The 23,460-nt window shown below is 53.9% G+C and overlaps 1 protein-coding gene across 1 annotated transcript; it reads right to left on the reverse strand.

The window, feature by feature from the left end:
* Positions 1-8,615: 8,615 nt before the first annotated feature.
* LOC105505181 (lysyl oxidase homolog 1-like) lies at positions 8,616-17,683 on the reverse strand. The gene is made up of 6 exons (XM_011932956.1): positions 17,580-17,683; positions 13,990-14,127; positions 13,332-13,488; positions 12,627-12,722; positions 11,019-11,134; positions 8,616-8,917 (listed from the first exon to the last, which is right to left on the reverse strand). Exons 3-6 carry the CDS (start codon positions 13,473-13,475, stop codon positions 8,911-8,913), a joined length of 363 nt encoding a protein of 120 aa, XP_011788346.1. The 5' UTR covers positions 13,476-13,488; positions 13,990-14,127; positions 17,580-17,683; the 3' UTR covers positions 8,616-8,910.
* Between the last annotated feature and the right edge of the window lie 5,777 nt (positions 17,684-23,460).

Consider the following 23,460-nt stretch of genomic DNA (forward strand, 5'->3'; position numbering starts at 1 on the left):
GGGCGACAAAGCGAGACCCCATCTCAAAAATAAATAAATAAATAAAAATAAAATTTAAATTAAAAAAACATTATGTTAAGTGAAGCAAGCCAGATACAGAAGACCACATACTATGTGATTCCATATATTTGAGATTCTGGAGAAGACAAAACTACAGGAACAGAAAACAGCTTAGTTGTTGCCAGGGGCTGCGGGTGGGAGGTAGAAAACGGACCACAAAGAGGCAAGAGGGAAGTCCTGACTGATGGAGGTATTACATCTTCATTGTGGGGGTATTTATATCACTGCATATATTTGTCAGAACTCATCAAACTGTACACCTAAAAAGGGTAAATTTTGCTGTATGCAGATTATTTCTTGGCCAGACACTGTGGCTCATGCCTGTAATCCCGGCACTTTAGGAGGTGGAGGCGGGAGGATTACTTGAGCTCAGAAGTTTGAGACCAGACTGGGCAACATGGTGAAACCCTGTCTCTACAAAAAAAATACAAAAAAATAAATAAATAAAATTAGCCAGGCATAGTGACACTTGCCTGTAGTTCCAGCCACTTGGGAGGCGGAGGTGGGAGGATTGCCTGAGCCCAAGGAGGTCGAGGCTGCAGTGAGCCATGATCTGCACTCCGGCCTGGGCGACAGAGTGAGACCTCGTCTCAAAAAATAAATATATTTCTTAATATACTTGAATTTTAGTGAAGAAGTGGAAGGGGCAGTGGCTGTGAATCAGAAATGAGATGGCTTTTGATGTCACATATCTGAAATAGGGTGTCCTCCAGCTGCAGCGAAGATCTCTTCCCTGGCTGAGAAGCTCCAGGCTGCTGCAACTCCAGCAGAGGGCAAGGTCTCTTTTTCTCACCTGGCACAGGGGCACTACCAGCTGGATCATGTCCCTTGGGCCCAGGATTCGGTTTCCCAGGGCACCACAGCCACTGTCTCCCAAGTTTTGGGGGTGTCCATGTTGATACAGCGAACAGGGCATTTATTAGGACTTGCTTATTCAATCATGTTATCAAACCCGCAGGAAAAAGGCAGAGAAGGTAGCCACCTACCAACAAGAAAAAAAGCACAAAAAATACTTAAGAACTTCTCAACAAGGAAAAGAAATGACAGCCGGGCATGATGGCTCACACTGTAATCCCAGCACTTTGGGAGGCCGAGGCGGATGGATCATTTGAGGTCAGGAGTTCGAGACCAACCTGGCCAACACAGTGAAGGCCCACCTCTACTACAAATAAAAAAATTAGCTGGGCGTGGCAGCATGCACCTGTAGCCCCAGCTACTCGGGAGGCTGAGGCAGGAGAATCACTTGAACCCGGGAAGTGGAGGTTGCAGTGAGTCGAGATAGCGCCACTGCACTCCAGCCTGGTGACAGAGCGAGACTCCATCTCAAAAAAAAAAAAAGAGAGAAATGACAAACAATCACTCTTAACACGATATTGTGGTTAACTATGTTGCCAGTCAACAACAGTAATCTAAGCTGTAGCCTTTCTGTATATTTGCAAGCTTTGGACACCTGCTTCATTTTACTCTCTGCTTCCTGAGAGGGGGTACTTAGGACCACAGAAGTGAATGTTGGGTCCAAATTGCCTGGACCCAGATATCAGGTTCCAGTTTTGCCCTAGCACACATCTGGTGTAGGGGAAAGCATGCCAAACACGGGCTGCATCTGGCAGTACAATGGTACAGGATTCCACTGGTGGCATTTTATCCAGGACTTCTGTATTTGTAGCCAGGAGTAAAATTGGTCTGTGGTTATCAGCGTGAGGGTGGGTGGTGCAGGATAGCAATCTTTATCAGAGTTTGGTGTTAGGATTAGCTTCATAAAATCAATTCAGAAGCATAAAATCAATTCAGCATTTTCCCCATATGCTCTGGAAGAGTTTAAATAACGTAGAAATTCACTGCTTTCAGTTTGAAATAACTCATGCTAAAACTCTCTAGGGCTGGTGTCTTTTTAGAGATGATAATTTTCACATTTTCTTCTGTGGTAATTGGTCTTTTTGTGCTTTTCACTTGAGTCAATTTTGGCAATTTAGAAACACTAGAAAATTATTATTTAATGTTGGGACACTCCTATTTATAAGCATGCACTAGTTTCTTCCATTTGAAAAGTCATCTCCATGGCTGTGTTCTTATCCCTTCTAATCCCATATTTTTCTATTAATATTTTGTTGACTAGCTGATGGTTTATTTATTTATTTATTTTTGAGACAGGGCTTCACTGTTGCCCAGGCTGGAGTACGGCAACACAATCTCAACTCACTGCAACCTCCACCGCCTGGGCTCAAGCAATCCTCCCACCTCAGCCTCCCAGATAGCTGGGACTATAGGCATGCACCACCATGCCCAGCTAATTTTTGTATATTTTGTAGAGACAGGGTTTCACCATGTTTCCCAGGCTGATCTCGGACTCCTGGGCTGAAACGATCCACCCACCTCAGGCTCCCAAAGTGCTGAGATTACAGGCATGAGCCACTGCACCCAGCCGGTTTATCGATTGTAATTTACCCCCTCTCTCACCCATACAGAACAATCTAAGTCTGAATTACACTACCACACTACTTCTAGGAGAAATTATACTTCTCGCCAATCCTTTTCAAGCTGCGGTTTCCAGGAGTCACGCATGATTCTAGAGGGCTCGTGGAGGAAGTAGATGACAGTTTGAACAGTGCTGTGACCATATTTCAGAGCACAGACCTATGGCTTCTTTGCTGGTCCCAGATGCCTTTGAGGACCTGGAGGAACCCATGCCCTGTCTCCAGAAATGTGCCTGTGTTGGAATTCTGGCTCTCCCATTCACTAGCTGATGGAACTGGGGCAAGTCACATGACTTCTCTGTGCCTCAGCTTGTCCATCTACAAAATGGGAATGACAGCATCTCCCTCATAAGGCTCTTATGAGAACTAAATGGCCTTAACCTTTGTAGAGCATTTAGGGCAGGGCCTGGCCCATGGCTAAGTGTTGAAGAAGTTAGTGAGTGTCACTAATATTATTGGCATTCCCCTGCTGGGTTTTTTCTTCTTTCTCATTTCTAGAAGGTACTTGTGATTCCTCATCTCAAGGGCCAGAATCCAAAGTTGATCCGTGAACCAAGGCACATGGCAGGGATGATGGAAGGTTGCCCCAGAGAGGAAAAGAAAAGGAGTGAATAGTTAGGAGGGAGTGAAGACAGGCCGAGGAAAGAGGCTGGGAGAGTTCCCCAGGCTGGGGAGGTAGTGGCTATAGTCGTGGTGGTGGCTCTGACTCTGCTAATAGTGAGGACAGTGCCTCCTGGCAGTGCCCTGGGGAGGTGGCAAACCTCGAGGGACATGGCTGCCCATGTGCCCAAGCTGCAGGAAGTGGAGACACCACCCCGGAGGACAGTGAATGAGCCAGGGAGCGGTGACCGGGAGGACTGAAGACCACAGGACTCCTCTCTGAAGATCTGAAGTTCTAGGCGTCTAGGGTGGGAGTAAATGATTCAGGACTTTGAATTTCCCACCTGGTAGCCAGGGGGCTCAACGCATATTAAATGTGATTTTGAAACAGTTTTTTTTTTAAAGCTATTTCACGTAAAAGAGACCAGAATCCATACCTGCTTCCTCTGCCTTCTATATGTTGAGTTTTGTAGTTAAAGCTTTTCCAGGACTTTGTCATCCTTCTCAGAAAAGCTCAGCTGCAACTTTCAGGGTGGTGTGTGTCACAGGCACCCTTGGGTCCCAGCATCTGGCTGCTCTCCTGACTCCTATGCATGGACTTTGGGGAGATTCCTGGGTGTGGTCAGTGCCTCTCATTCTCTCTGGCCAGCTAGTGCCAACCCTGGCCAGGCCTGCCCACGGGCACCGCCTGCATGACTCAGTCTGGGGGATGTGAGGGGAAGTTGCAGGGAGGTGTGCAGCTGCTTTCCAACAATGCTGTGGTTGTGGTGTGGACCTGGACACAGCTGTGGTGAGGAGCAGCTGGGGAGGGCCCATCCATATCAGTAGCCATTCGAGGGGTGTGTGGTCTCTCTTGCCTTGACCACAAATGGGTGGAGAGACCTGGCAGGAGCTGGGAAGTGGGCCCCCTAACCAAGGCTGGAGTAAGTAGGGAAAGCAGGAACACCCCCACCCGCCAGGAGGTGCTGAGGGAGCCCTTGCCAATGCCAGCGGCCTCAGGGGACATCAGAAGGGAGCCATGGCTTGTGGGCCAGCGTTAGGGTGCACAGAGTCAGGCTCAGAGGCCTCCAGTTCAGAGAGGAGGCTCAGGCAGGATAAGGAGTTGGGGCCTGGGCTCCCACTCTCTCCAGGGTTAAACATTGGAAGCTCTGTTTTCAAGGATCTGTAAATGTCCTTATGAGCCCTCCACCCCTGGCTGAGAAGTCTATTAAAGGGCTCTCTTCCAAGTCATTTTTTTTGAGGATGAAGAAACTCTTCGTCTAAAAGTGAGACAGGACATGGGACCAGCGCCACCACTCTCACCTTGGTTATCAGGTGCTTCCTTAACACAGGCCCAGCTAACTTCTCAAAACAGGTGGGATTCTAATGGAAGGAGAGGAGACAGAATGGGTGGGATTTTAGCCTGGGTCCTCCCTGCAGGAGGCTGCTGCCCTGGGTGGGAGGGCACAGCGTAGTGCACAGGATGTGTGGGCATCTGAGGTGCAGGAGGAGGGAGAAGGTCAAGACTGTGGCCGGGATGGTAGGCCATGGAGGGGTCAGGTCTGGGCTGGTCCTGTTGTCCTGGCTTTCAGAGCCCACCCCGCCCTGCCAAGGGCCCAGCACATCTCTGTCTCCATCAGTAGGCCCTTCCAAGCGTTTCAGGCCAGCCCTGGTTCAAGGTCCAGTATCCCCACTTCAGGCCTCTGTCTGTGGCACCCTCCAAGCCAGATAATGCCCCAGCCCTCCAGGCAGCAGCCCCAGCAGTGCCTCTGCTGGCTCCCTGCTCCCCTTTTGAGGCAGTCCCCCTGCTGCCTGCCCACCTTCCCCCAGGTGGGACTTTGCCTACCACTCCCCACCCAGCTTTCTTCTACCTCCCGTTTCCTCCCCTCCCTCTCTTCTCTTCCCCTGCCCCCTCTTCTCTGCTAGGCAAGGACTAGCAAGACACTCAGTCCCCTCAGGACAGATGGGGAGACTGAGGCCCACTGAAGGACAGAGTCAGGGCCACAGCTGCACTCCCTGCCAGGCGTTGCCTCTGCTCTCTCTGTCCTTCCTGCTGTCCAGTCACATCCACCAGAGTTGTTTACTTAGCAGACCCTGAAGACCAGCCCAAGGGAAGGCTGTGGGGCAGGGTTGGGGGGTCTGTTTCACCTCAAGGTGTTTCTAACAGCAAATGTCTCGAGAAGCAGTGAGCTCCCCAGCACTCGGGCTGAGCAAGAAGAGGACAGGGAGGGATGCTGGGCAGGTGACTTCAGGCCCTTACAGCCCAAGTGGATTCCTGCACACCAGTGCCCAGTGTACCAGCAGAGACCCTCTTGGTCTGTGTAGCCCAGAAGGAGGTGCTGGGTCAGGAGTGAAGATGGCACCTATGTTTGTTTGTTTGCTTGTTTTTTTGAGATAGTCTCACTCTATCGCCCAGGCTGGAGTGCAGTGGCACAATCTTGGCTCACTGCAACCTCCACCTCCTGGGTTCAAGTGATTCTCCTGCCTCGGCCTCCCGAATAGCTGGGATTACAGGCGGGTGCCACCGTGCCCAGCTAACTTTTGTATTTTTAGCAGAGGTGGGGTTTTGCCATGTTGGCCAGGCTGGTCTCGAACTCCTGACTTCAAGTGATCTGCCCACCTCAGCCTCCCACAGTGCTGGAATTACAGGCGTGAGTCACTGCACCTGGCTGAGATGGCACCTACGTAACCTTTGTCCAGCATCAAGGCCTGGGTGCCTCCTCCCACACCCATGTGTGTCCATGGCAGGGTGGGGGTGGGAGAGTCCTGAGTGAGGCCAGTTGAAGGGGAGAGGGGATGGTTAAGGAAGGCTTCGAGAAATCCGGGTTTCAGCTGGCCTTGAAGGGGCAAATGGAAGGGTGAGGGGACCAGTGGGCCTGAGTCCCTGCATCATGTGACCTGGCCTCCTGTGGGCCTCACACACCCCTCCCTGGGCCTGGCTTGGTGGGGTGAGACCACCAGGTGAGCTCTATCTGGGGAGGGGCCTGAGCCAGGTGACAGCAAGAACAAGGAACAAGCAGGCTGTTCCTCTACGCAGTGACAGCCAGACAGACCTCAAGAGGCCGAGGCCGAGCTGGAAGGGCACTCCTCTCCCAGCCGCACCCCTCAGCTCAGTGCCTGCCAGGCTCCTGCCGTCTTGACAGTTTTTCTCTCCCCACTCCCAGGGAGACTCTGCCATTCTACATGGAGTCAAAATACCTGAGGAGACCCTGCCCCCTGAGGTGGGAGCAGCTGTATCTCCTTTCCTGATGGGCCATTACTGCTGGGCAGTGCCATGAAGCTGCACTGATAGGGCACTGACAGGTCAGCCAGGAAGTGGTGAGGACTGCCCTGGTCCCTGCGCATCATGGCTGTCTTCTCTCTTCTCTCTCTCTCTCTTCTCCTTTGGGTGAAAGCCTTCTCTGCTTTTTGGGGGGCAAAGGGGTATCTGAAGCCCCTCCCCAGAGATCTAATCTCAGAGTCCTCCCAGCATGTGAGGACTGGCCCAGGTGTCCTCACTCTGAGGGCAGGCTTGGGGACATCCACTAGCCCCCCAGAACCTGAACTCCAGGCCAAAGGTTCATGTGCATGCGAGAGCACTGTCTGGGAGTCTCCTTGTATGCTCCCCACCTCCCCACAATTTATGATGTGTGGGCTTTTTGGAAAAGCCACCCTTACTGTCTCCTTCCATCCAATTCTGTGTTCAGGGCCATAGTTCCCCCTTGAACATCTGCTGAAGGTACAGATCTCCCCAGAAAACTGTGCACACCTGGCATTTGGCCCTGGCCTAGGTCTTAGAGACGTGAGCTCCAGCACTGTGTCTGCCTTGAACTTGCCTGTGGTCTCAGACAGGCTTCAGTTTTCTGACCTGAGAAATGGGGGCTTTTGTCTCTACCTCATAAGGGCCTCCTGACAGCCTGGAATTGGTTGACCTTGTCTGCCCCGTCCCCAGCTCACTCCTGGGAGTACCTAGGAAGGAGAGGGGGTGGGGCTGCAATAAGGATGGCATCTTGGGAGGCACACATCGGCAGGGGATGCAGCAGAATGGCGGCCCTGGATGACAGGCATGTGCTTGTACTCCTCTCAGCCCTCCTGGTCCAGCTCCAGAGGGAGAGTGGCAGAGCTGCGGCACCTACCCTGTCAGCAGAGTTAATCCCAGCCAGACTTGCAGAGGGAGGGCGAGAGAGGGCTGCAGCCACACCCACTCCACCCTGCTGCTTGGGCTGGTGAGTGGCCCAAGGGCTCCAGGGTACTGGGCCAGGACCCTCCTGGATGCATAGCATGGCTCCAAGAAGCCCTCCCTCTCTACTGCATCAGAAAACCTCCTTGCTACCAGGGCCCCTGAGGCAAGGATCACATCAGAGCCAAAAGCAGGGGACACCTCCTTGGAGGACCTCTGCAAATGGGCGGGGACCCACCAAGATCTGGAGGGGTAGGTGCCAACACCCTGTAGCTCTCCCGGTGCCTCCCTGGCAGCAGTAGCTCATCAACTCTCCATGTCGGTGTGGGAGCCAAGCAGGAGGGCATTCCCATCTTACTCATGAGGAAACTGAGGCCCAGAGGTGAAGTCTGACTTGCCCACAGTCACACAGCAATGAGCAGGATTGGCCCTGGAATCCAGAGCCCTGGTACTTGGACAAAGTCTCTTTCCCTTTCTCACTGGTGTTGCCCCCACAGGGAAGCAGGTGGGTCCGGAGGCATCCCGAGGGCTCATTGGTCAGGGGAGGAGGAGAGGCACCACCCTCTCACTTCTTCCTGGTCCATCCCAGTGTCCAGGACCTCTGGGATGCCACAGCCAGGGAAGGGGACGGGGGCTGCAGGGCCATGGGGCCTCCCTCCATCTCCCACTCACACCATCAGCCTGTAGCCCCAGCCCGTGATCTCTGCTCAAGGCGGTCTCTCTGCCAGGAATCCTCTTCTCCCTCCCTGCCTAGAAGGAGGCCTCTCCTATGTGAAGGCTCCCTGGTGCCCCTAGGTTCTGCCTCACTGGGCACTGCGTGCTCCCTGTTCCCTGTGGTTGCGCGCTCCCTGAGGGCAGGAGCTACGATGCTCCTGCATGTGCTCCAGCACAATGCCTGGCCTTCAGGAGACTGAATTCGGGAACCTGCAATGGTAAGGGAGTGGATGACTGGTAGAGAGCAAATGGTGTGAGAGTGAGAGGGCCAGGAGTGGGGGACGGTGGGAGTGTGAGGCTGAAGGCTGAGAAGGGGCAGCAGCGGGCACACGAGCCCAGATAGGAGCAGGGGCTAAGCAGGGAGACCAGGCTGGCACCGTCCACCCCACTGCAGGGCCCTCCCCTAGTCGGATGTGGTCCCATTCCCATACGACAGGCTTGGCCGAGGGCTCAACCCCACAGGCTTCCACAATGGGCTCAGCGCCCTCATGGTCGCTGTGGTCCTGATCGGGTGGTGGCTGCCCTTTCCACATTTGTCAAGGGGAAGGATGACGCCCAAGGACATCCCCCAGGCCCAAACTAGCCGTGGCTGGCCAGCCAGCCAGCAGGCCACATGCAGAGCCACAGAGTAGAAAAACCTTGTTTTATTCAGCCCAGACCTGGGCAATCTAGCTCTGTGGTATGGCCAAAGTATAAAAAATAAAAACCAACAACAACAAAACAACGCTGTAGAGAAAAGTGAAGTATAAAATGGGGTCTGGCATCCGGAATCCCTGTGGTTTCCATCCACGTTCGCTCCCTGAGGCCGGCAGGGAGGGATGCCCCTGCCTGTGGGTTGAGGGCTGGGCCCCTCGGCGGGAGGCTGCCAGGGGAGCAGGGCCTGCTTTAGAAGGGGAGAGATTGGCCATCTGTCCCTTCCAGAGATCAGGATCTGAGGAAGGAAAGACAGTGGGTCAATGAGGGGCTGCAAAGTAGGGCCTGCGTGGCCCCCTCAGCCCAGGCTTCCCTCCCACAGCCCAGGTCCCTCGTGGCAGGGCAGGCATGGGCCTCCATTTCCCTCAAGAGAAAGTGCCGACCCCCTCAGCCCAGCTCCAAAAGGAGGGGTTTGATGGACTCCCACCCACCCAGGGCACAGTCTCAGCACATTCCCCTCCCCATGCCCTAGTCCCAGATTGTTTTCTAGGCCATTAGCAGAGCTGCTACTGTCTGGAAATACTTTCTTGTTTTTTCTAACTCAGAACCTTTTTTTTAAGCCTCGTTTTTCCTCCAGAAATACGATGGAAACCCACAGGCGTCAGTCCCGTGGCCTTTCTGGGAACGCTCTGTCCAGCTTCCTGTGCACACTGGCCCAGCCGCCTGCCTGTGGTCAGGGTCACAGAGACTGAGACACTCTAATAAGACCCGGCCTTTCCAAGCACTTATGTAAAGAGCTCTTGGAAGGAAGGGCTTTGGCACCCCCTGCTGCCCACAGGCCCCCGGGAGCTGGCAGGGCGGCGCAGGCTGCTTCTCCCTCTGCCCTGCCGAGAGCCCCCCTGGCTGCTCCAGGCGCCTGGGATGTGGGACGCTGTTTCTGTTCCCATCCCCCTTTCCCAGCAGCAGGCGGGACTCCCTGCCTCCCGGAGCCCCCAGCAGCCTCCTTTGTTTCCTGGATACCCCATTCTTCCTTCCTCCTCCTTCCCTAGAATGGCTTCTACCACTTAGGTGACCCCTGGGTCTTGAATAGCTAAGACAGGCCCTGAGGAGCGGGAATGTGCTGGGAACCCAGGGCTACTAAAGAGCCAGACTGCCAGTGATGGGATCGGAGTTTGTCCTTTCAAATACGCTGTGTGCCCTGAGGAATTCTGATCTCATTCTACTCCTGAGGAACCTCATCTCTGCACTGAACTAGAGGCTGCTGTTCCCATTTTTAATATTCATGATGTGGTGGCAGCATGCTGTGAACAGTTAGGTTGGTGGTAGCAGCCAAATGTGAGAGGGCTGTCTCTAAATGAGCCTGGTCCTCGTCACAGACTGAGCCCTGACCCTGGCCACACACTGAGCCCTAACCCTTGTCACAGACTGAGCCCTGACCCTGGCCACACACTGAGCCCTAACCCTTGTCACAGACTGAGCCCTGACCCTGGCCATACACCACACCCTGACCACAGTCATAGGCTTAATCTCTCATACCTGCCATCCATTAATAAGCATACACTTTTAGGGCAAGGCACCTCTCTGGGCCTTGAGATCTCTACCACCTTTCTCCCAGTTGATGAAGTAAAGCCGAAAGCTCTAGGACTTTTTTTTTTTTTTTAATGGAAAAGGGTTCCTTTGATCTGGTGTGGTAGGGTTTCCTTGTGAGCTTGTAAGGAAGGGGGTCCCTCTGCAAAGTACTTCACGTGGGGATCAGGAGAAAGACTGAGGACCCTACCCAGCAGCCATGTGCTCAAATCCCGAGCCCAGGTTTTAGGGACTTCTTCTACAACGGGGGCCTAGGGACTGAAGATGGCTCCTTTTAACCAGAATCACCTCTAATCTGTGACTGTTTAATCCAGTCCACTTGATAAGGACACTAATGATCACAGCTGCTGTTCACTGTGTGCCACTGTGTGCTGGGCTGTTGAACATGCAGACATCAGGCCTATAGATCCTCAGCCCCAGCCTATGTGGAAATACCTATTTTATAGTTGATGAAAGTAGCTCAGGGAAGCGCAGTAGTTACCCAATGTCACAGAGCGAGGAAGCTGTGGAACTGGGACTGCAGAGCTCATGGCCTTGCACCAAATGACTCTGCCTTCTGCTGGTTTTCACTTGGGACATCTCAGGGAGCCACAGGATACAGCCCCAGATCAACACCCTACAGCCTGAGCCCCACCGTAAACACTCAGCTTGGGGTTGGCACGGACAAGGCTCTTTTTGCTGGGCTCTGCTGCAGCTGTGTTCGGCCATCAAGGTGACCTAAAGTGCAGGTATCTTAGGTATTTCAGGTGGCCTTGCCTGCTCCCCAGGCAGGAAAGGGACAGGGCCAGGAAGGATGGGAAGCAAGCACTTACTGGACAATTTTGCAGTTTGTTGTAGAAACGTAGCGACCTGTGTAGTGAATGTTGCATCTCACCACGTTGTTGGTGAAGTCAGACTCTAAAACAATATACTTTGGGTTCACGTGCACCTGAGGAAGAAGAGAAACAGGGAGAAAGGGAGTTTAGTCAGGGGGGCTGCACCTCAACCGCTCACCAGAGAAGGTGGTAAGGAGGCAGACAGACAGACAGACAGAGAGGAGACATAGACAGGAGACAGAGAAAGACCACGTGAGGCCAAGAGACGTGGAGACAGACACACTGCTAGAGAGACACAGAGGGGAAAGAAGAGGCAGCTGGTAATCTAAGCAAACATCATCCGATCCCCCTTATCAGAAGATTGGATATTTCCCTAGAGCGAGAGCCTGTGCCAGGTGGGCCCTGCATGGGGCATTTGGGGTCAGAGAGGTTGGATCCTGCCCCTGGGAAAGCAGTAATGAGGAGCTGAGCAGGGACTCGACACCTGGCCTCCCCAACGCCAAGGCTCAAAGTTGTTCCCTATGCATTCCTGTCTATGCTTTTTGTCTGAAAAGGAGCTGTTGGGATACAACACTTTTACATGTTGGATTAACTAGGGTAGAGCCAGCTTTATTCGCAGAACATCTAAGAACAGATGCAGGGATGTGACTTTCAAATCCTGGTACACTCCCAAAGGGCAGGGACTGTGAACTGTATTGCTTATGTGGTTTGTGTGTCCAGTGCCTAGAGCTCAGAGGGGACTTCCTACGTGTTTGATTGAGTGGATGAATGAGGAAAAGAAAAAATATACTGGACAACCCCAGGCCCTGGAGGAGCAAGCTTGGAGCCTGCTGAGGGGCACTCAGGAGGGAACCACAGAGAACCACTGCTGGACGCATCTCTCCACCAGCTGACTTTCTGCAGGGAAGGCCTCCGCCTGCAAACCTGGCTTCACTGCTCTTCCTTTACTGAGCTGCTTTTCTGCTTCTGAGTGGGTCCAGATGAACTGGTGGAATGATCCCTATTCATTTTATACCTGTGTGGAGGAGGCTGAGACATGGCTTCCCCAGGTGGGCCCAAGACAACCTGGCCTACACGTATGTACCAAGTCTGGCTGTGTGTTGTTAATATGCTTTTCTACTTTTCTCCCAACCAAGGGAAGAGGCGATGGGGTGAGTGTCCATTAGAGCAGGAGGGGTTCAGGCTAAAAGGGTCTTGGTCACAGGAGCCCTTGGCTTTGCAGGGGTCCCTGTAAGGAGCCAAGGGCCTCTCATCTGTCTCCCAAATGATACAAAGTCTGCCCTGTCCGAAGACAGGAAGATAGACCACATGGTTCTCCAAGTCTCCCTTGCTCTCTCTGGTCCTCTGTCACTTAGGGAGACAGTATCACCACTGCCTCTAGCATTACCACAGCTGGGGCAAAGGTTCCTTGGGTTCTTTATGGAGAGAGAGGCTATGCCAGCCTGAGACCTAAATCTTCGGCTGGGAAGCCTAAACCTTGAGGGATGCCTCAGATGCTGCCTCTGCTCAGCAGCTGGGGACAATGGAAGAGGCCCAGAGGCTGAAGCTTCTTTCAGGAATGATGAACATCTGGTTGGAGAGAAAGCCCCAGACCCAGAGGCCCACCTTGAGGATGTAGTTCCCAGGCTGCACGTCGGTTATGTCAATCCACTGGCAGTCGATATCTGCGTTGTAGGTGTCATAGCAGCCTGGGCTCAGGCCCTGGGAAAGGGACAAGAGGAGCGGCTGATGCTGCTGGTTCCCCAGAGCCACCCCATGCCCGCTTTCAGGAGTTTCAGGCCCATCTTCCCCTGGGTTTCTCCCCTGACCCTGGCCCAGGGCAACTGCTCAGGGTGGGTCCACCCCTTCCTAAAGTCACTGGCTAGACGGACCAGAGGAAAGACAGAGATCTCTAGTAGCCAGGTGGGAGGGATGAGATGGACGTGCCGGTCTGTGCGGGCAAGATGGATGACAGAATGGATAAAGAGCGATGGGACAGACAGACAGTTTGTGGATGTTTAGGCTGGCTGATGGAAAGAGGGATATGGGTGGGTGAACAGGCTAATGGACGTGTTGCTCTCCAGACTGTTGCAATGTTTCCTTCTCTCCAAGAGCAGATCACCTGGGAATAACATGGGAAGGGGCTTGGGCAGGGAGAGAACAGTCACTGCAGGGCACTGTGGCAGCCTGAGGACTGGTGAGAAGACCTTCACTGTGAGCAGAGCTGAGTGGCCAGAAGCCTTGGCACTAGCCAGGCCTCAGCCGGCCTCAGCTCTTTGTCTCCCCACTCCTCATCCGCCTGTGCCCTGAACCCCATCTCTCCAGCCCAACCTGGGTATGAGAGGTGCATGCATAGCGCTTGAGGTTGCCGAAGTCACAGGTGCTGTCCTCCAGGCAGAAACTGGCCTTGTGGCCCTCAGCCACCTTCTTGCCTGTGGCTGCATCCAGTAGGTCGTAGTGGCTGAACTCGTCCATGCTGTGGTAATGTCTAGGGGCAGAGGAGAGGAGAGAGGAAGAGAGAGAAGAGGGCCTAGTCTTCCCCGGGCCTCTCATCCTGAGATGGGCTCAGGTGACCCCGCTGTGGCACAGCCTCCTGGCCAATCTAGGCTCTCCTGTCCCCTGAGTCCTGCGGGGTGGCCCCTCTGCGCTCCCCACCTAGCTGGGTCGCTCCAGGACAGCACATGCTCTGGACCCCTCACTTCCTTTTGGGCTCCCACCTGTAATGACCTCACTGGGCAATGCCCCGTATTCTAGACATTTCCATCCCTTATTGAGACCGATCCTTCCATCTTCCAGCCTACCTTTGGCTAAGACTTCTCTGAGAAACGCTCGCCCCAGTAGCAAGAGTTGGCAGATAACACCTCCCTGGGCCCTCTAATCCAGTATCTGTGTCTCTCAGAGTGCTCGTGGCGGGAGGGGAGCTCAGGCACCAAGGTCCCTGGTCCAGAGGAGAAGTGGAAGAGGATGGGCCCAGCCCCTCCCCACTCACTGGTGGCAGCTGTGCCACTCCCAGGTGTGCCGTGGCCGGTTGGGGAGGAAGTCCGCTGTGCCCTGGTTCTTCACACGCTGGGGGAAGCGCAGCAGCACCCGCACGTCGTAGTCAGTGGCCTCAGGGGCATAGGCTGTGCTGCAGGGACAACAGGGGAGATAAGGGGGGTTGGGGCACAGTGACACCAGAACCCAGCATGGGCCCCCTCTGCCCCACCCCCAGTCCTTGGCCACTGGTTCTGCAGCCCCACCCACCGCTTGTCCCTGAAGATCTTCTCCTCTGACTCCCCGAACTGTGGCAGAGGCTCAGGCCTCTTCCTCTGTCTTCTGACCCCGTGAAATCCTGGCTGTCCCCTCCTTTCTGGCCTCCACCATGTGGCCGGCAGCTGCCAACAGCATCTTTTTAAAGTGGTACCAGGCACGGCAGTGTCCCTGATACCTGCAGGTGACTCAGCTGGGGTCAGCCCCTGGGTGCAGGAGCACATAGAAATCTCTGAAGGGCCATTGAAAAACAGCCCTGTGGCGGGAGCCAGGCACTTTGGCTCATGCCTGTAATTACAGAGCTTTGGGAGGTTGAGGCAGGAGGATCACTTGAGGCCAATAGTTTGAGACCAGCCTGGGCAACACAGTGAGAAATTAAAATTTAAAAAATCAATTTAATTAAATAAATTTTTAAAAAATTAAAAAATTAGCCAGGTAAGGTGGCTTATGCCTGTAGTCCCAGCTACTTGGAGACTGATACCTTGAGCCCAGGAGTTTGAGGCTGTAATGAGCTATAATTGCGCTGCTGCACTCTAGTCTGGGCAACAGAGTGAGACCCCCTCTCTAAAAAAAAAAGAAAAAAAAAAGTCCTATCCAGGAGATTCTGATAAGTCTTCTCTCCTCCAGACAGCCCTAATTGTTGACAAAAGTATGCCATGTCTTAGGTGTGGGCCTGAAAAACAGACTTGAGGTCCTCTGGTCAAAGCCTCTTCACTTTTCTAGTCCCATCTGCCCTTCCATTCCCCTACACACCCCGGGTTCCTGCTTCAAAGCCTATTTTCCAAACAGGCTGAACTTTTTCCCTGGCCCATACTTTTTTTCCCCATGCTGTTTGCTTGACTCAGAATTCCAAAACTCACCCAGCCTCCTAGGGGCAACTCAAAAGTCCCTTCCTCCAGGAAGTCTGCCTGGATTGCTCTACTTAGAGGATCCGATTGCCTGTGAGCTCTAACAGCACTGACTGCAGCACAGCCCAATACCACCTACATCTTGCACTGGGTTGGGTATGACCAGGCCACCTCTCCCTGATTGCATGGCTTCAGGCTGGCAACCTGTCCTTTTCCACTCAGGGAGCGTGGGTCTGGTATGAATTGCCTGCTCACAATTCACCTGCTGACTCCAGATTTCCAACTGAGGCAGGCCTTGTGACAAAAGGAAAAGGGTAGAAAGAGGATCGAGAGGCTGCTGTGAGGCGAGACACACACATATGCACACATACACACAGGCGCACACACGTGTGTGGTAGGAACAGGAAGGGGTGGCTGAAGACCCCTCCCCTCTTCAGCTGATGGCTGACAGCTAACCCTGTTGGCCTCAGGGGCTCTTCCCTGGCACTCATTAAGGTCCAGTCCTAAGGCCAGAGGGGAGTGGTGGCCAGTCGTGGGGATTAGCGCTCTCTTTGAGAGAATGTCTGGACAACAGGCGGCTCAGACTGTCTGCCAGGATGAAAGGCCCTCAGCCTTGTCTGGGGGAGGCTTGGAATCTGTCTATGTCTGGGTTGAAACAAAACATCCTCCTTCCCTCTGTTCAGTTAAATCCTGCCCTTCTGTTCGGCTCAGCACACCGTGGGAAACCATAAGGGTCTATGTTCTAGGCCCAGCTTGGCCACAAACTAGCGGTGAGACTTGGAACTGGTCCTTTTCCTTCTCTGGGTTCTGCCTGCAGCATGTGAACTGGCACCAGCCCGTGGCCCATACTTCAAATGATCTCAGAGGGCCCTCCTGCCCCAGGGCTCCAGTTCTGCAGGGTTCTCCAGGTCTGAACTCTTGCGCCCACCTCCTCTGAGGCCTCAGCCCTTGCTGACCCCTCCCTCCTCTGACCTCCAGCAGCCCTGGCCTGTGAACCAGTCCACTTGTGTCTTGGTTCTGTCACTGGGGTACAGGTGAGGGCTGTTCTCTCCAGCTGTACCAGGAGACCCTCCAGGACAGAGGACAGGCTGCCTCCTCTCCCCAGCTGGGAGCGCAGGTCCGGGCACTCAGGATCCTTCATGAAGAGGCCGTGATATTAATAGTTTGGCTTTGACTTATTCTCTTAAGACTGGAAGGGCTGTCACAGAGGCTGTAAGTTCCTCATTGCTGGAGGAATTCCAGCAGGACCATTATGCTCTCTTCCCCAGGACAATTGAAACAAGACAAGAACTGCCCAGACAGACTGGCTGAGTGGTACTCAGCCTGTGGTCCCTGAACCAGGGGCAGTTTCCACACTGATGCCAGTCTGGGATGGGATCGGGAACTTGCACCAGAATGTATATCGACAACATTCCTAATCACTGTGCTTAGTTCAGCGGACACTTTTTCTTTTTTTAAAGCAAGACTTTCTCAATGAAAGAGTGAGTTGAGTTACATTCTGGTGCAAGCTCTTTATCTTGTTACAGACAGATAAGGGTTTATGATCAGCTACTTATAGTGGCAGTGAACTAGAAGTTCTGGAAAGGAGAAAATGTTGAGATTCTGAAGAGTTTCCTAGATAGTAGAAAGTCAAACTAAACAGAGAGTTCAAATGTCCAAAAAGCAGGTAATTAAGAAAAATAGGTGCTTTCAACATAGAGGGATATTAACAAAAGAAGCAGATAACATAATCTTAACTAACTATTTTAGCCCAGGGAGGTATCCCCAAAGAACCTATATTCCAGCAGAATATGAACTGCTAATAAATTAGAAGCAAACACTGTGAGAGGCAGGATCACCCATGAATAATGGCGAGCCAGCTGTGCTCACCTTCTGGGTTCATGGAAACTGGTCTCCTTCCCCTCTTTCCAGTGCAACATATAATTGAAGCTTCTTTGTCCCCCGGGCTCACTACCCCTGCTGTGACCAGGCAGAGGCAGCCTGGGCCAGCCAAAGCCACAACTGTCCTCTGTGGACATGGCTCCATAGTCCTGGACTCTATCCTGCAGGTACATCCACCCAGTAGGACTTCCATAGGTCCCTGTATGAGCAGTGGAAGCCTGGGTTCCCAAGAGGAACCTTCTCATTAAGCAGCTCAGATCCAAAAGGTTTGAGTTCCTTTCATTGCTCCTCAGTTTCCTGAGGGGGCAACCCACGCCCTCAGGGCTCGTCTGAAGATGAGGTGCCACAGTAAAAGTGAAGTTCCTTGTATAGTAAGGTATAGTATACAGAAATGCTGGGTCCCCACTTGCTCCCCTCCCCTCCTGACTCCCTCAGGGCAGGCAAGGCTCACTGATGAAAAGGTCAGGGTCCTGGGAGGCCGGGGCATTTGGCCAGGGTCATCAGCTTGCAGACAGCCTAGCTGGCAGCCACAGCTAGGCTGGGTTTTGCGTGACTCCCAGGGACTATCCCAACACTCTACACTTCTGCCTCAGCTGCTTACCTGGCCAGACACTTCTCCTCCGCAGCACAGCGCAGGGAGTACAGGTGGGCTCTCTGCACATAAGTGGATGCTTGCACATAGTTGGGGTCTGCGACCAAGTCAGGGAGACCTGGAGTGGGCAGTGGGAGAGAGGAGGGAGGGAGGAAGAGCATGACATTGAGAGCGTCAGGTTGGCCACTGTTAATGCCCAGACACCTCCTCATACCCCAGACATCCTCTCATGCCCCAAAACCCTTTGCCATTCTCCCTGGGTGTTGGGTCCTGGGCTCACGTGTGGGGTCAGGGAAGTCAGGCAGCAAGAGCTTGCATCTCGAACTCTGTGGTGTGGGAGCTGCTAAGACTTCCTGGAAAAGCTTGGACATGGACAAGATCTGGGAGATGGGGCAGGATTTAGAGAACCAGAGAGCAGGAAAGGGTGTCCTCGGCAGGGGGAAGAGCACGAACAAAGACCTGGAGGCAGGAATGAGTGAACCATGTAATTTCCTGACAGAGGCACTCCCTCGAGTCCTTACTCCCCAGGCCTCTGGACAGCGGCCCCCAGACACCCTCCATTCCTCTCATCCCTGCAGTCAGCATTCTTTGTGAACCACCAAGAGAGTCCTGGGCTTCTGGCCTGGAGTGTGTCCCTGAAGGTTCATGGGCAGAGCCAGGTGGATGCAGGCTGGCAGGAGTCGGGGTGGGCAGGAAGGGATGGGCTAGAAGGAAAACATTTCCCCAGAGCAGGCTGCTGACAGGGCAGGATTCTCAGCCTAGGCGCCCAGCCCGACCTTCTCAGGATTCCTTTCTGCTTGGCACAGCCACTCCTCCCCGTACCCCCACCCCCAATCACCTGCCACCACTTCCTGCCATCAGCGCCCTAGACTTGACCACACCCTCCTCTGTCTGCAACCTCTGGCCAGCAATCTGAGGGAGACCCTGGCTCCCTACCCTGCAAGGCCTGGGGTCAAGCACCCAGGGGAAGTCTGGAGGCTGCCCCCGTCCTTGTGGTCCCTTGTTCCCCAGGATGTGCCAGAGCCCGGGGCCTGTCCATCCTGTTCCTGCCCCTCCACCTTCCTCCCTGGGCATGCATCAGTCTGAGCAGGAGTTACTAAGAATAAGCAGAAACTACTTAGGTGTCCAGACTCCATCCCGCATTGGAATGAAGAAGGAATATCTTAATGTTGGAGTGACAGGGTGTGGGCTGGGGTGGGTGCGGGCAGGGGTGGGTGTGGGCAGGGGGGACTCCAGGGCCCTGGGCTCTATCCCAGCCCAGCCACTGACTTAAAGGGGAGTGGTCCTGGGGCCTCTAATTCCCTCTCCTCTCTGGCCTCAGGGATTTTGTCAGGTAAGTGATAAGATGAGGCTATAAGCTCCTCTTAGTTTCTTTGAAGTACTCTGCTCTTGAGGGATTCGGGAAGGGTGACAGCAGGCAAGGTGGGAGGACTTAAGTCCCATGGAGGGGTTTCCCACCCCTTTCCTGCTGCCAAGACCCTCTCATCAGCTTTTAGGTCTGGAAGATGAGGCCAAGGAGGGGAAGGCTGTCTTCTAAGCCATTGGCAGAAGTGTCTGCCTGCATGTTCCCCTCCCCACACCACCCTGAGTTCCCAGACCCTAGCTTTGCTCTCCCTGGGACCTGGGCCTCATGGGGGAGCCTGGTCCAGGCAGCCAGGGTGATCTCACCTACTTGGAATGAAGAGGAAGCTTGGAGTGCAAGGGTGGGTGAGGATGAGGTGGCTCCCGGCTGGTGGGGGACTTCTTGGCCAGCCTAGGCCCTGTTACTTGAGCCCCTAGGAATGTTTGCAGTCATTTCCCAAGGGACCCATCGGCCCTCAAGCCAGCTGGGAGCTGGTTCTCACTCTCTGGACCCTGGAAGCCTCTGGGGGAGGGGTGAGGACTGGGGATGGGCCCCGTCCCCATCACCCAGTGCCTTTCCCTCAGCTGTGTATAGATAGGGTGGGGTAGCTGGGCCTTTAAGACTCAGGAGACCAAGCATTTGACATCAGACAGCTTGCTGCCCCCACCCCAGGCCCAGTTTCAAGAAATACTGCACAGATGGCTCCACAAAGCTTTTCTGGCCTGACCCTTCCTCTCTAGGCTATTTCATGAGCTGGCTACGCAACCCCGGGAAGTTGGAGGAGTGGGGAGGAAGAGGCCAGGTGGGGCCAGTGAGGGCCAATGCTGTTCCTGGCCTCTCCCAGCCCTGACTATGTACACACACTGAGCCCTGTGCCTGATCACAGTCTGCGCCCTGACCTTGGTCACAGACTGACCTCTGATCCTGGTCACATTAAGCCCTGACCTTGGTCACATACTGAGCTCTGGCCCTGGGCACACCCTGAGCCTCGATCACACCCCAAGCCCTGTTCAGGATCACAGTCTGAGCCCCGATCCTGGTCACAGACTGGGCCCTGATCCTGGTCACAGACCAAGGTCTGATGCCTATCAGCAATTCTGAATCTCAGGCTCATTTCTGTTTGTCCCCTGATCATGGGCGAAAGCTCTTCAGCTAAAGAAAAAAAAAAAAACCTTAAAAAAGGAATTGCTGTGATATCATCAAGCCTTTTGATTAAAACTGAGTGGGGTAGGGTTATAAGTGTCAGAGGTATGGAGGAGGGCATCTGTAGAGTACTGCATGTGGAGATTTGGAAGAGAGGCTAAGGACAAACAGTTTGGGGCTGCTGGTCACAATCTGAGCCTTGACCCTTCTACAGATTATCATCTTCTTCCTCTTATTGTTGAGGAATCTCACGCTCAGGCAGGGGCCTCTTCCTGTGGGAAGTCTCCCCTGATCGCAATGATATCTCAGGCTGCACACACTTCTCCTCTCTCACTACCCCATTTGTATTGATCTACACTTAGATTTCACCATATTAACCTGTGTGTGACTCCTCCCTTCCAGACGGGGTTCTATGGGCAGGGCCTGAGTCCTACTCAACCTCAGTGGAGCAACTTTTGTTTTAGGGGTGACTGACTGGCCCAAAGCCCCTCAGGCTCTGTCAGGAGAGCCTCTTTAATGACTGTTCCAGGCAATCCGAAGTGTGTTCCATGTCCTGCCCCCAAGACACCAAGACACACAATGTCTTTGGAAGCACTGGAGGAAACTGAGGCTCAGGCCCATAAATCTGTGCAAGGTCGCACAGGGAGCCGGGGTACCCCAGGAGGGGATCCTAGGTCTCCTTGCCCTCCCAGGACTCCACCTGTCACTCTTTTTATAAAAATAAACTTTTTTGAGCTATAATTTATACACAGTGAAATGCACAGATTTTAGGTGTACAGTTTGATAAGTTCTAACAAATGTAGAAAGCCGTGTAGCTTCCACCACAATCAAGCTGTGGATTGTTTCCATCACCCTCTGGTACCTTCCCTGTAAGTCCCCTCCCCGCCTCCACCACCCCAGGCAGCCACTGCACTGCTTCTAATCACTGTAGATTAGTTATGCCTTTTCTAGAACTTAAGTGGAATCACTCTTACCATTATTTTGTAATTGTTTTTGTTCTACATCTCTAAGCATCACCGGGGCCTCCTGTGACTCCCCCAACGGCCTCCTCTCTGTGCTCTACTCTGTCACACCCTCATGGCCGTGGGGGTGACATAAGAGGCAGCAGCTTGGGGAAGCTGCTGGAAAGGAGTAGCCTCAGGAGTTCAGGCCAGGCCCCCCCGCCTCACGCTCAGGATCCTTGCCGAGGTCCCAGAGAATAGCAGACCCCCTCCCATGGCTGGTATGTTTTTCCAGGAAGGAACAATGCCTCCTTCTCTGGACAGCTCTCCCAGGGGACATTTCGTCAGCAGTCAGGCCTGTAGGCTTGGGCTCTTGGCCTCTCTGCAGGGCTTGGGGCTGGGGGATTATGTGATGGTGGAAGGGGATAAAGAAGGGTTGATTGAGTTGGGGGCTGGTGGACACGCTCAGTGTAGGAGTAGGGAGGCTGGTCTGCAATTTCTGGCTTGTAAGGTACAATAGGCCCTCCAAGCAGAGTGGCCAATGTTGGGTGAAGTCCAGTTACTATCAGACTGTGTGATCAGCCCTCACCTCAAAAAGTATGCATTTTAAAGGAAGATCCTGGACTTGGTGAAGGTACACATCCAGCTCCCCACGCCACCTCCACCTTTCCTTTTTTCTTTGAGATAGGGTCTTGCTCTGTTGTCCAGGCTGGAATGCAGTGGCATGAACTCAGCTAACTGCAGCCTCAATCTCCTGGGCTCAAGTGATCCTCCTGCCTCAGCCTCCCAAAGTCCTGGGATTGCAGGTGTGAACCACTGCACCCAGCCAAATGAGGTCTTTTTGCTTACTCCAAATACAGGGGAAACCATCAGCCCAGGCTGGAGTGCAGTGGCACGATCTCGGCTCACTGCAACATCTGCTTCCTGGGTTCAAGCAATCCTTCCGTCTCAGCTTCCCAAGTAGCTAGGACCGCGCGCATGCCACCACGCCTGGCTAATTTTTGTATTTTTAAGCAATTCTCCTGCCTCAGCCTCCCGAGTAGCTGGCATTACAGGTGTGTGCCACCACGCCTGGCTAAATTTTGTATTTTTAGTAGAGATGAGGTTTCCCCATGTTGGACAGGCTGGTCTCGAACTCCTGACCTCAAGTGTTCCACCGGCCTTGGCCTCCCAAAGTGCTGGGATTACAGGTGTGAGTGACCGCGCCCGGCCAGCCTCCTGTTTTAGACTCCCAGGTTGCCTCTGACTCCCCGCTCCACAAACATGCTACAGTGAATGGCTGTACATTCCCCTCCTGGGCCTGAAGATACACATCCAGCTCCCTGGGTCACCTACAGCCCTGCTCAGTCTTCTCCCAAGCCCCCAGCACCACTGGCGGGGGGTAGGCTGGGGCGGGTCTCACCATCCAAAGACTGGGTGGATGGGCTTGCTCAGACTGCCCAAGGAAACCCTGGCTGCCATCCATTTCTTCCTCCCAGGAGGGAGACAGGAGCCTGGGGTCTTACCCGACTGTGTCATAGGACTTCTGTGTGGCCTTGGGTTGACCCAGCCCCACTTCAGAATTCATGGTCTCCATTCTTCCACTTCTAATTGTCCTCCACCTGACTCAGGGCCTAAGGCCCTGTGCTGGCCTCTGTGGGCGTTCTTCCTCAGATGCAGGCTGCACAGAGCCTGGGCCAGGATGGCAGGGATGCTGAGTCACGGAGTGGCGAACACCCTTGAGATGGCCAAAGCCAGGCTGCTCGGCTGGGGATGGGCTGGGTGCAAGGAAATAGGGTCCCAGGGCCATTCATTCCACAGGGAGACAGCCAGCCACTGGTGTGGGTTAAGCCTTTTAGCTATAGCAGCCCCTTCAACCCTCCAGGGCAGTGAAGACATGGAGCCGAGAAAACAGAACCAAAGTTCTATATCCTGGCTGTGCCCCTGGAGCTTCCTCTGTGGGAGTGTGCAGGGGCACAGTAGGAGGAACCTGTCACACTGATTCTTGGGGCCCGTGTGCATGGGACAAGCCCACCCTGTCCTCCTGCTCAACGCTGGGTCTGGAGCTGCTGATGTCTCCTGTGCCAGCCCTCGGGAACTGGGGACAAAGACCATCTGCCCCTTCCCTGGTGGGACGCAGCTGGGGCCTTCTCAGGGGTGAGGCTCCAGGGGCGAGTTCACTGTCTTGTCCGGTCTCCCCAGTCCCCTTTCTGAGGCTCACTTTCTCCATCTGGATGATGAGGGAGACTGAACTAGCTGGCCCTTGAACACAGGTTGGATGGATCGATAAATACTTGGAGATTAAAATACATTTAGGAGCTCCTCAGTTCATTCCCCAGCCTTGGGCAAGAGCCCGAGACCTCTCACAACCCCTACAGACGATACTTTAGCAGTCAGGAAATTCTCCCACCGTCTGACCTAAATCCTTCCTGCTTCATTAGAAATCTGTTCCCTCCTGCCCAACGGTTCCTGGAGGCTGCCCAGC

Source organism: Colobus angolensis, unplaced genomic scaffold (genome assembly GCF_000951035.1).
Source record: "Colobus angolensis palliatus isolate OR3802 unplaced genomic scaffold, Cang.pa_1.0 Scaffold99, whole genome shotgun sequence".
NCBI lineage: Eukaryota > Metazoa > Chordata > Mammalia > Primates > Cercopithecidae > Colobus > Colobus angolensis.

What these genes read in the sequence shown, in the direction of transcription:
- LOC105505181 (XM_011932956.1), bottom strand. Translation starts at nt 13,475, where the DNA reads ATGGACGAGTTCAGCCACTACGACCTACTGGATGCAGCCACAGGCAAG. An exon ending in CATGCACCTCTCATACCCAG is followed by an intron (nt 12,723 to 13,331) that starts GTTGGGCTGGAG and finishes TCCCTTTCCCAG; the next exon opens with GGCCTGAGCCCAGGCTGCTA. An exon ending in CTGGGAACTACATCCTCAAG is followed by an intron (nt 11,135 to 12,626) that starts GTGGGCCTCTGG and finishes CTTCTTCCTCAG; the next exon opens with GTGCACGTGAACCCAAAGTA.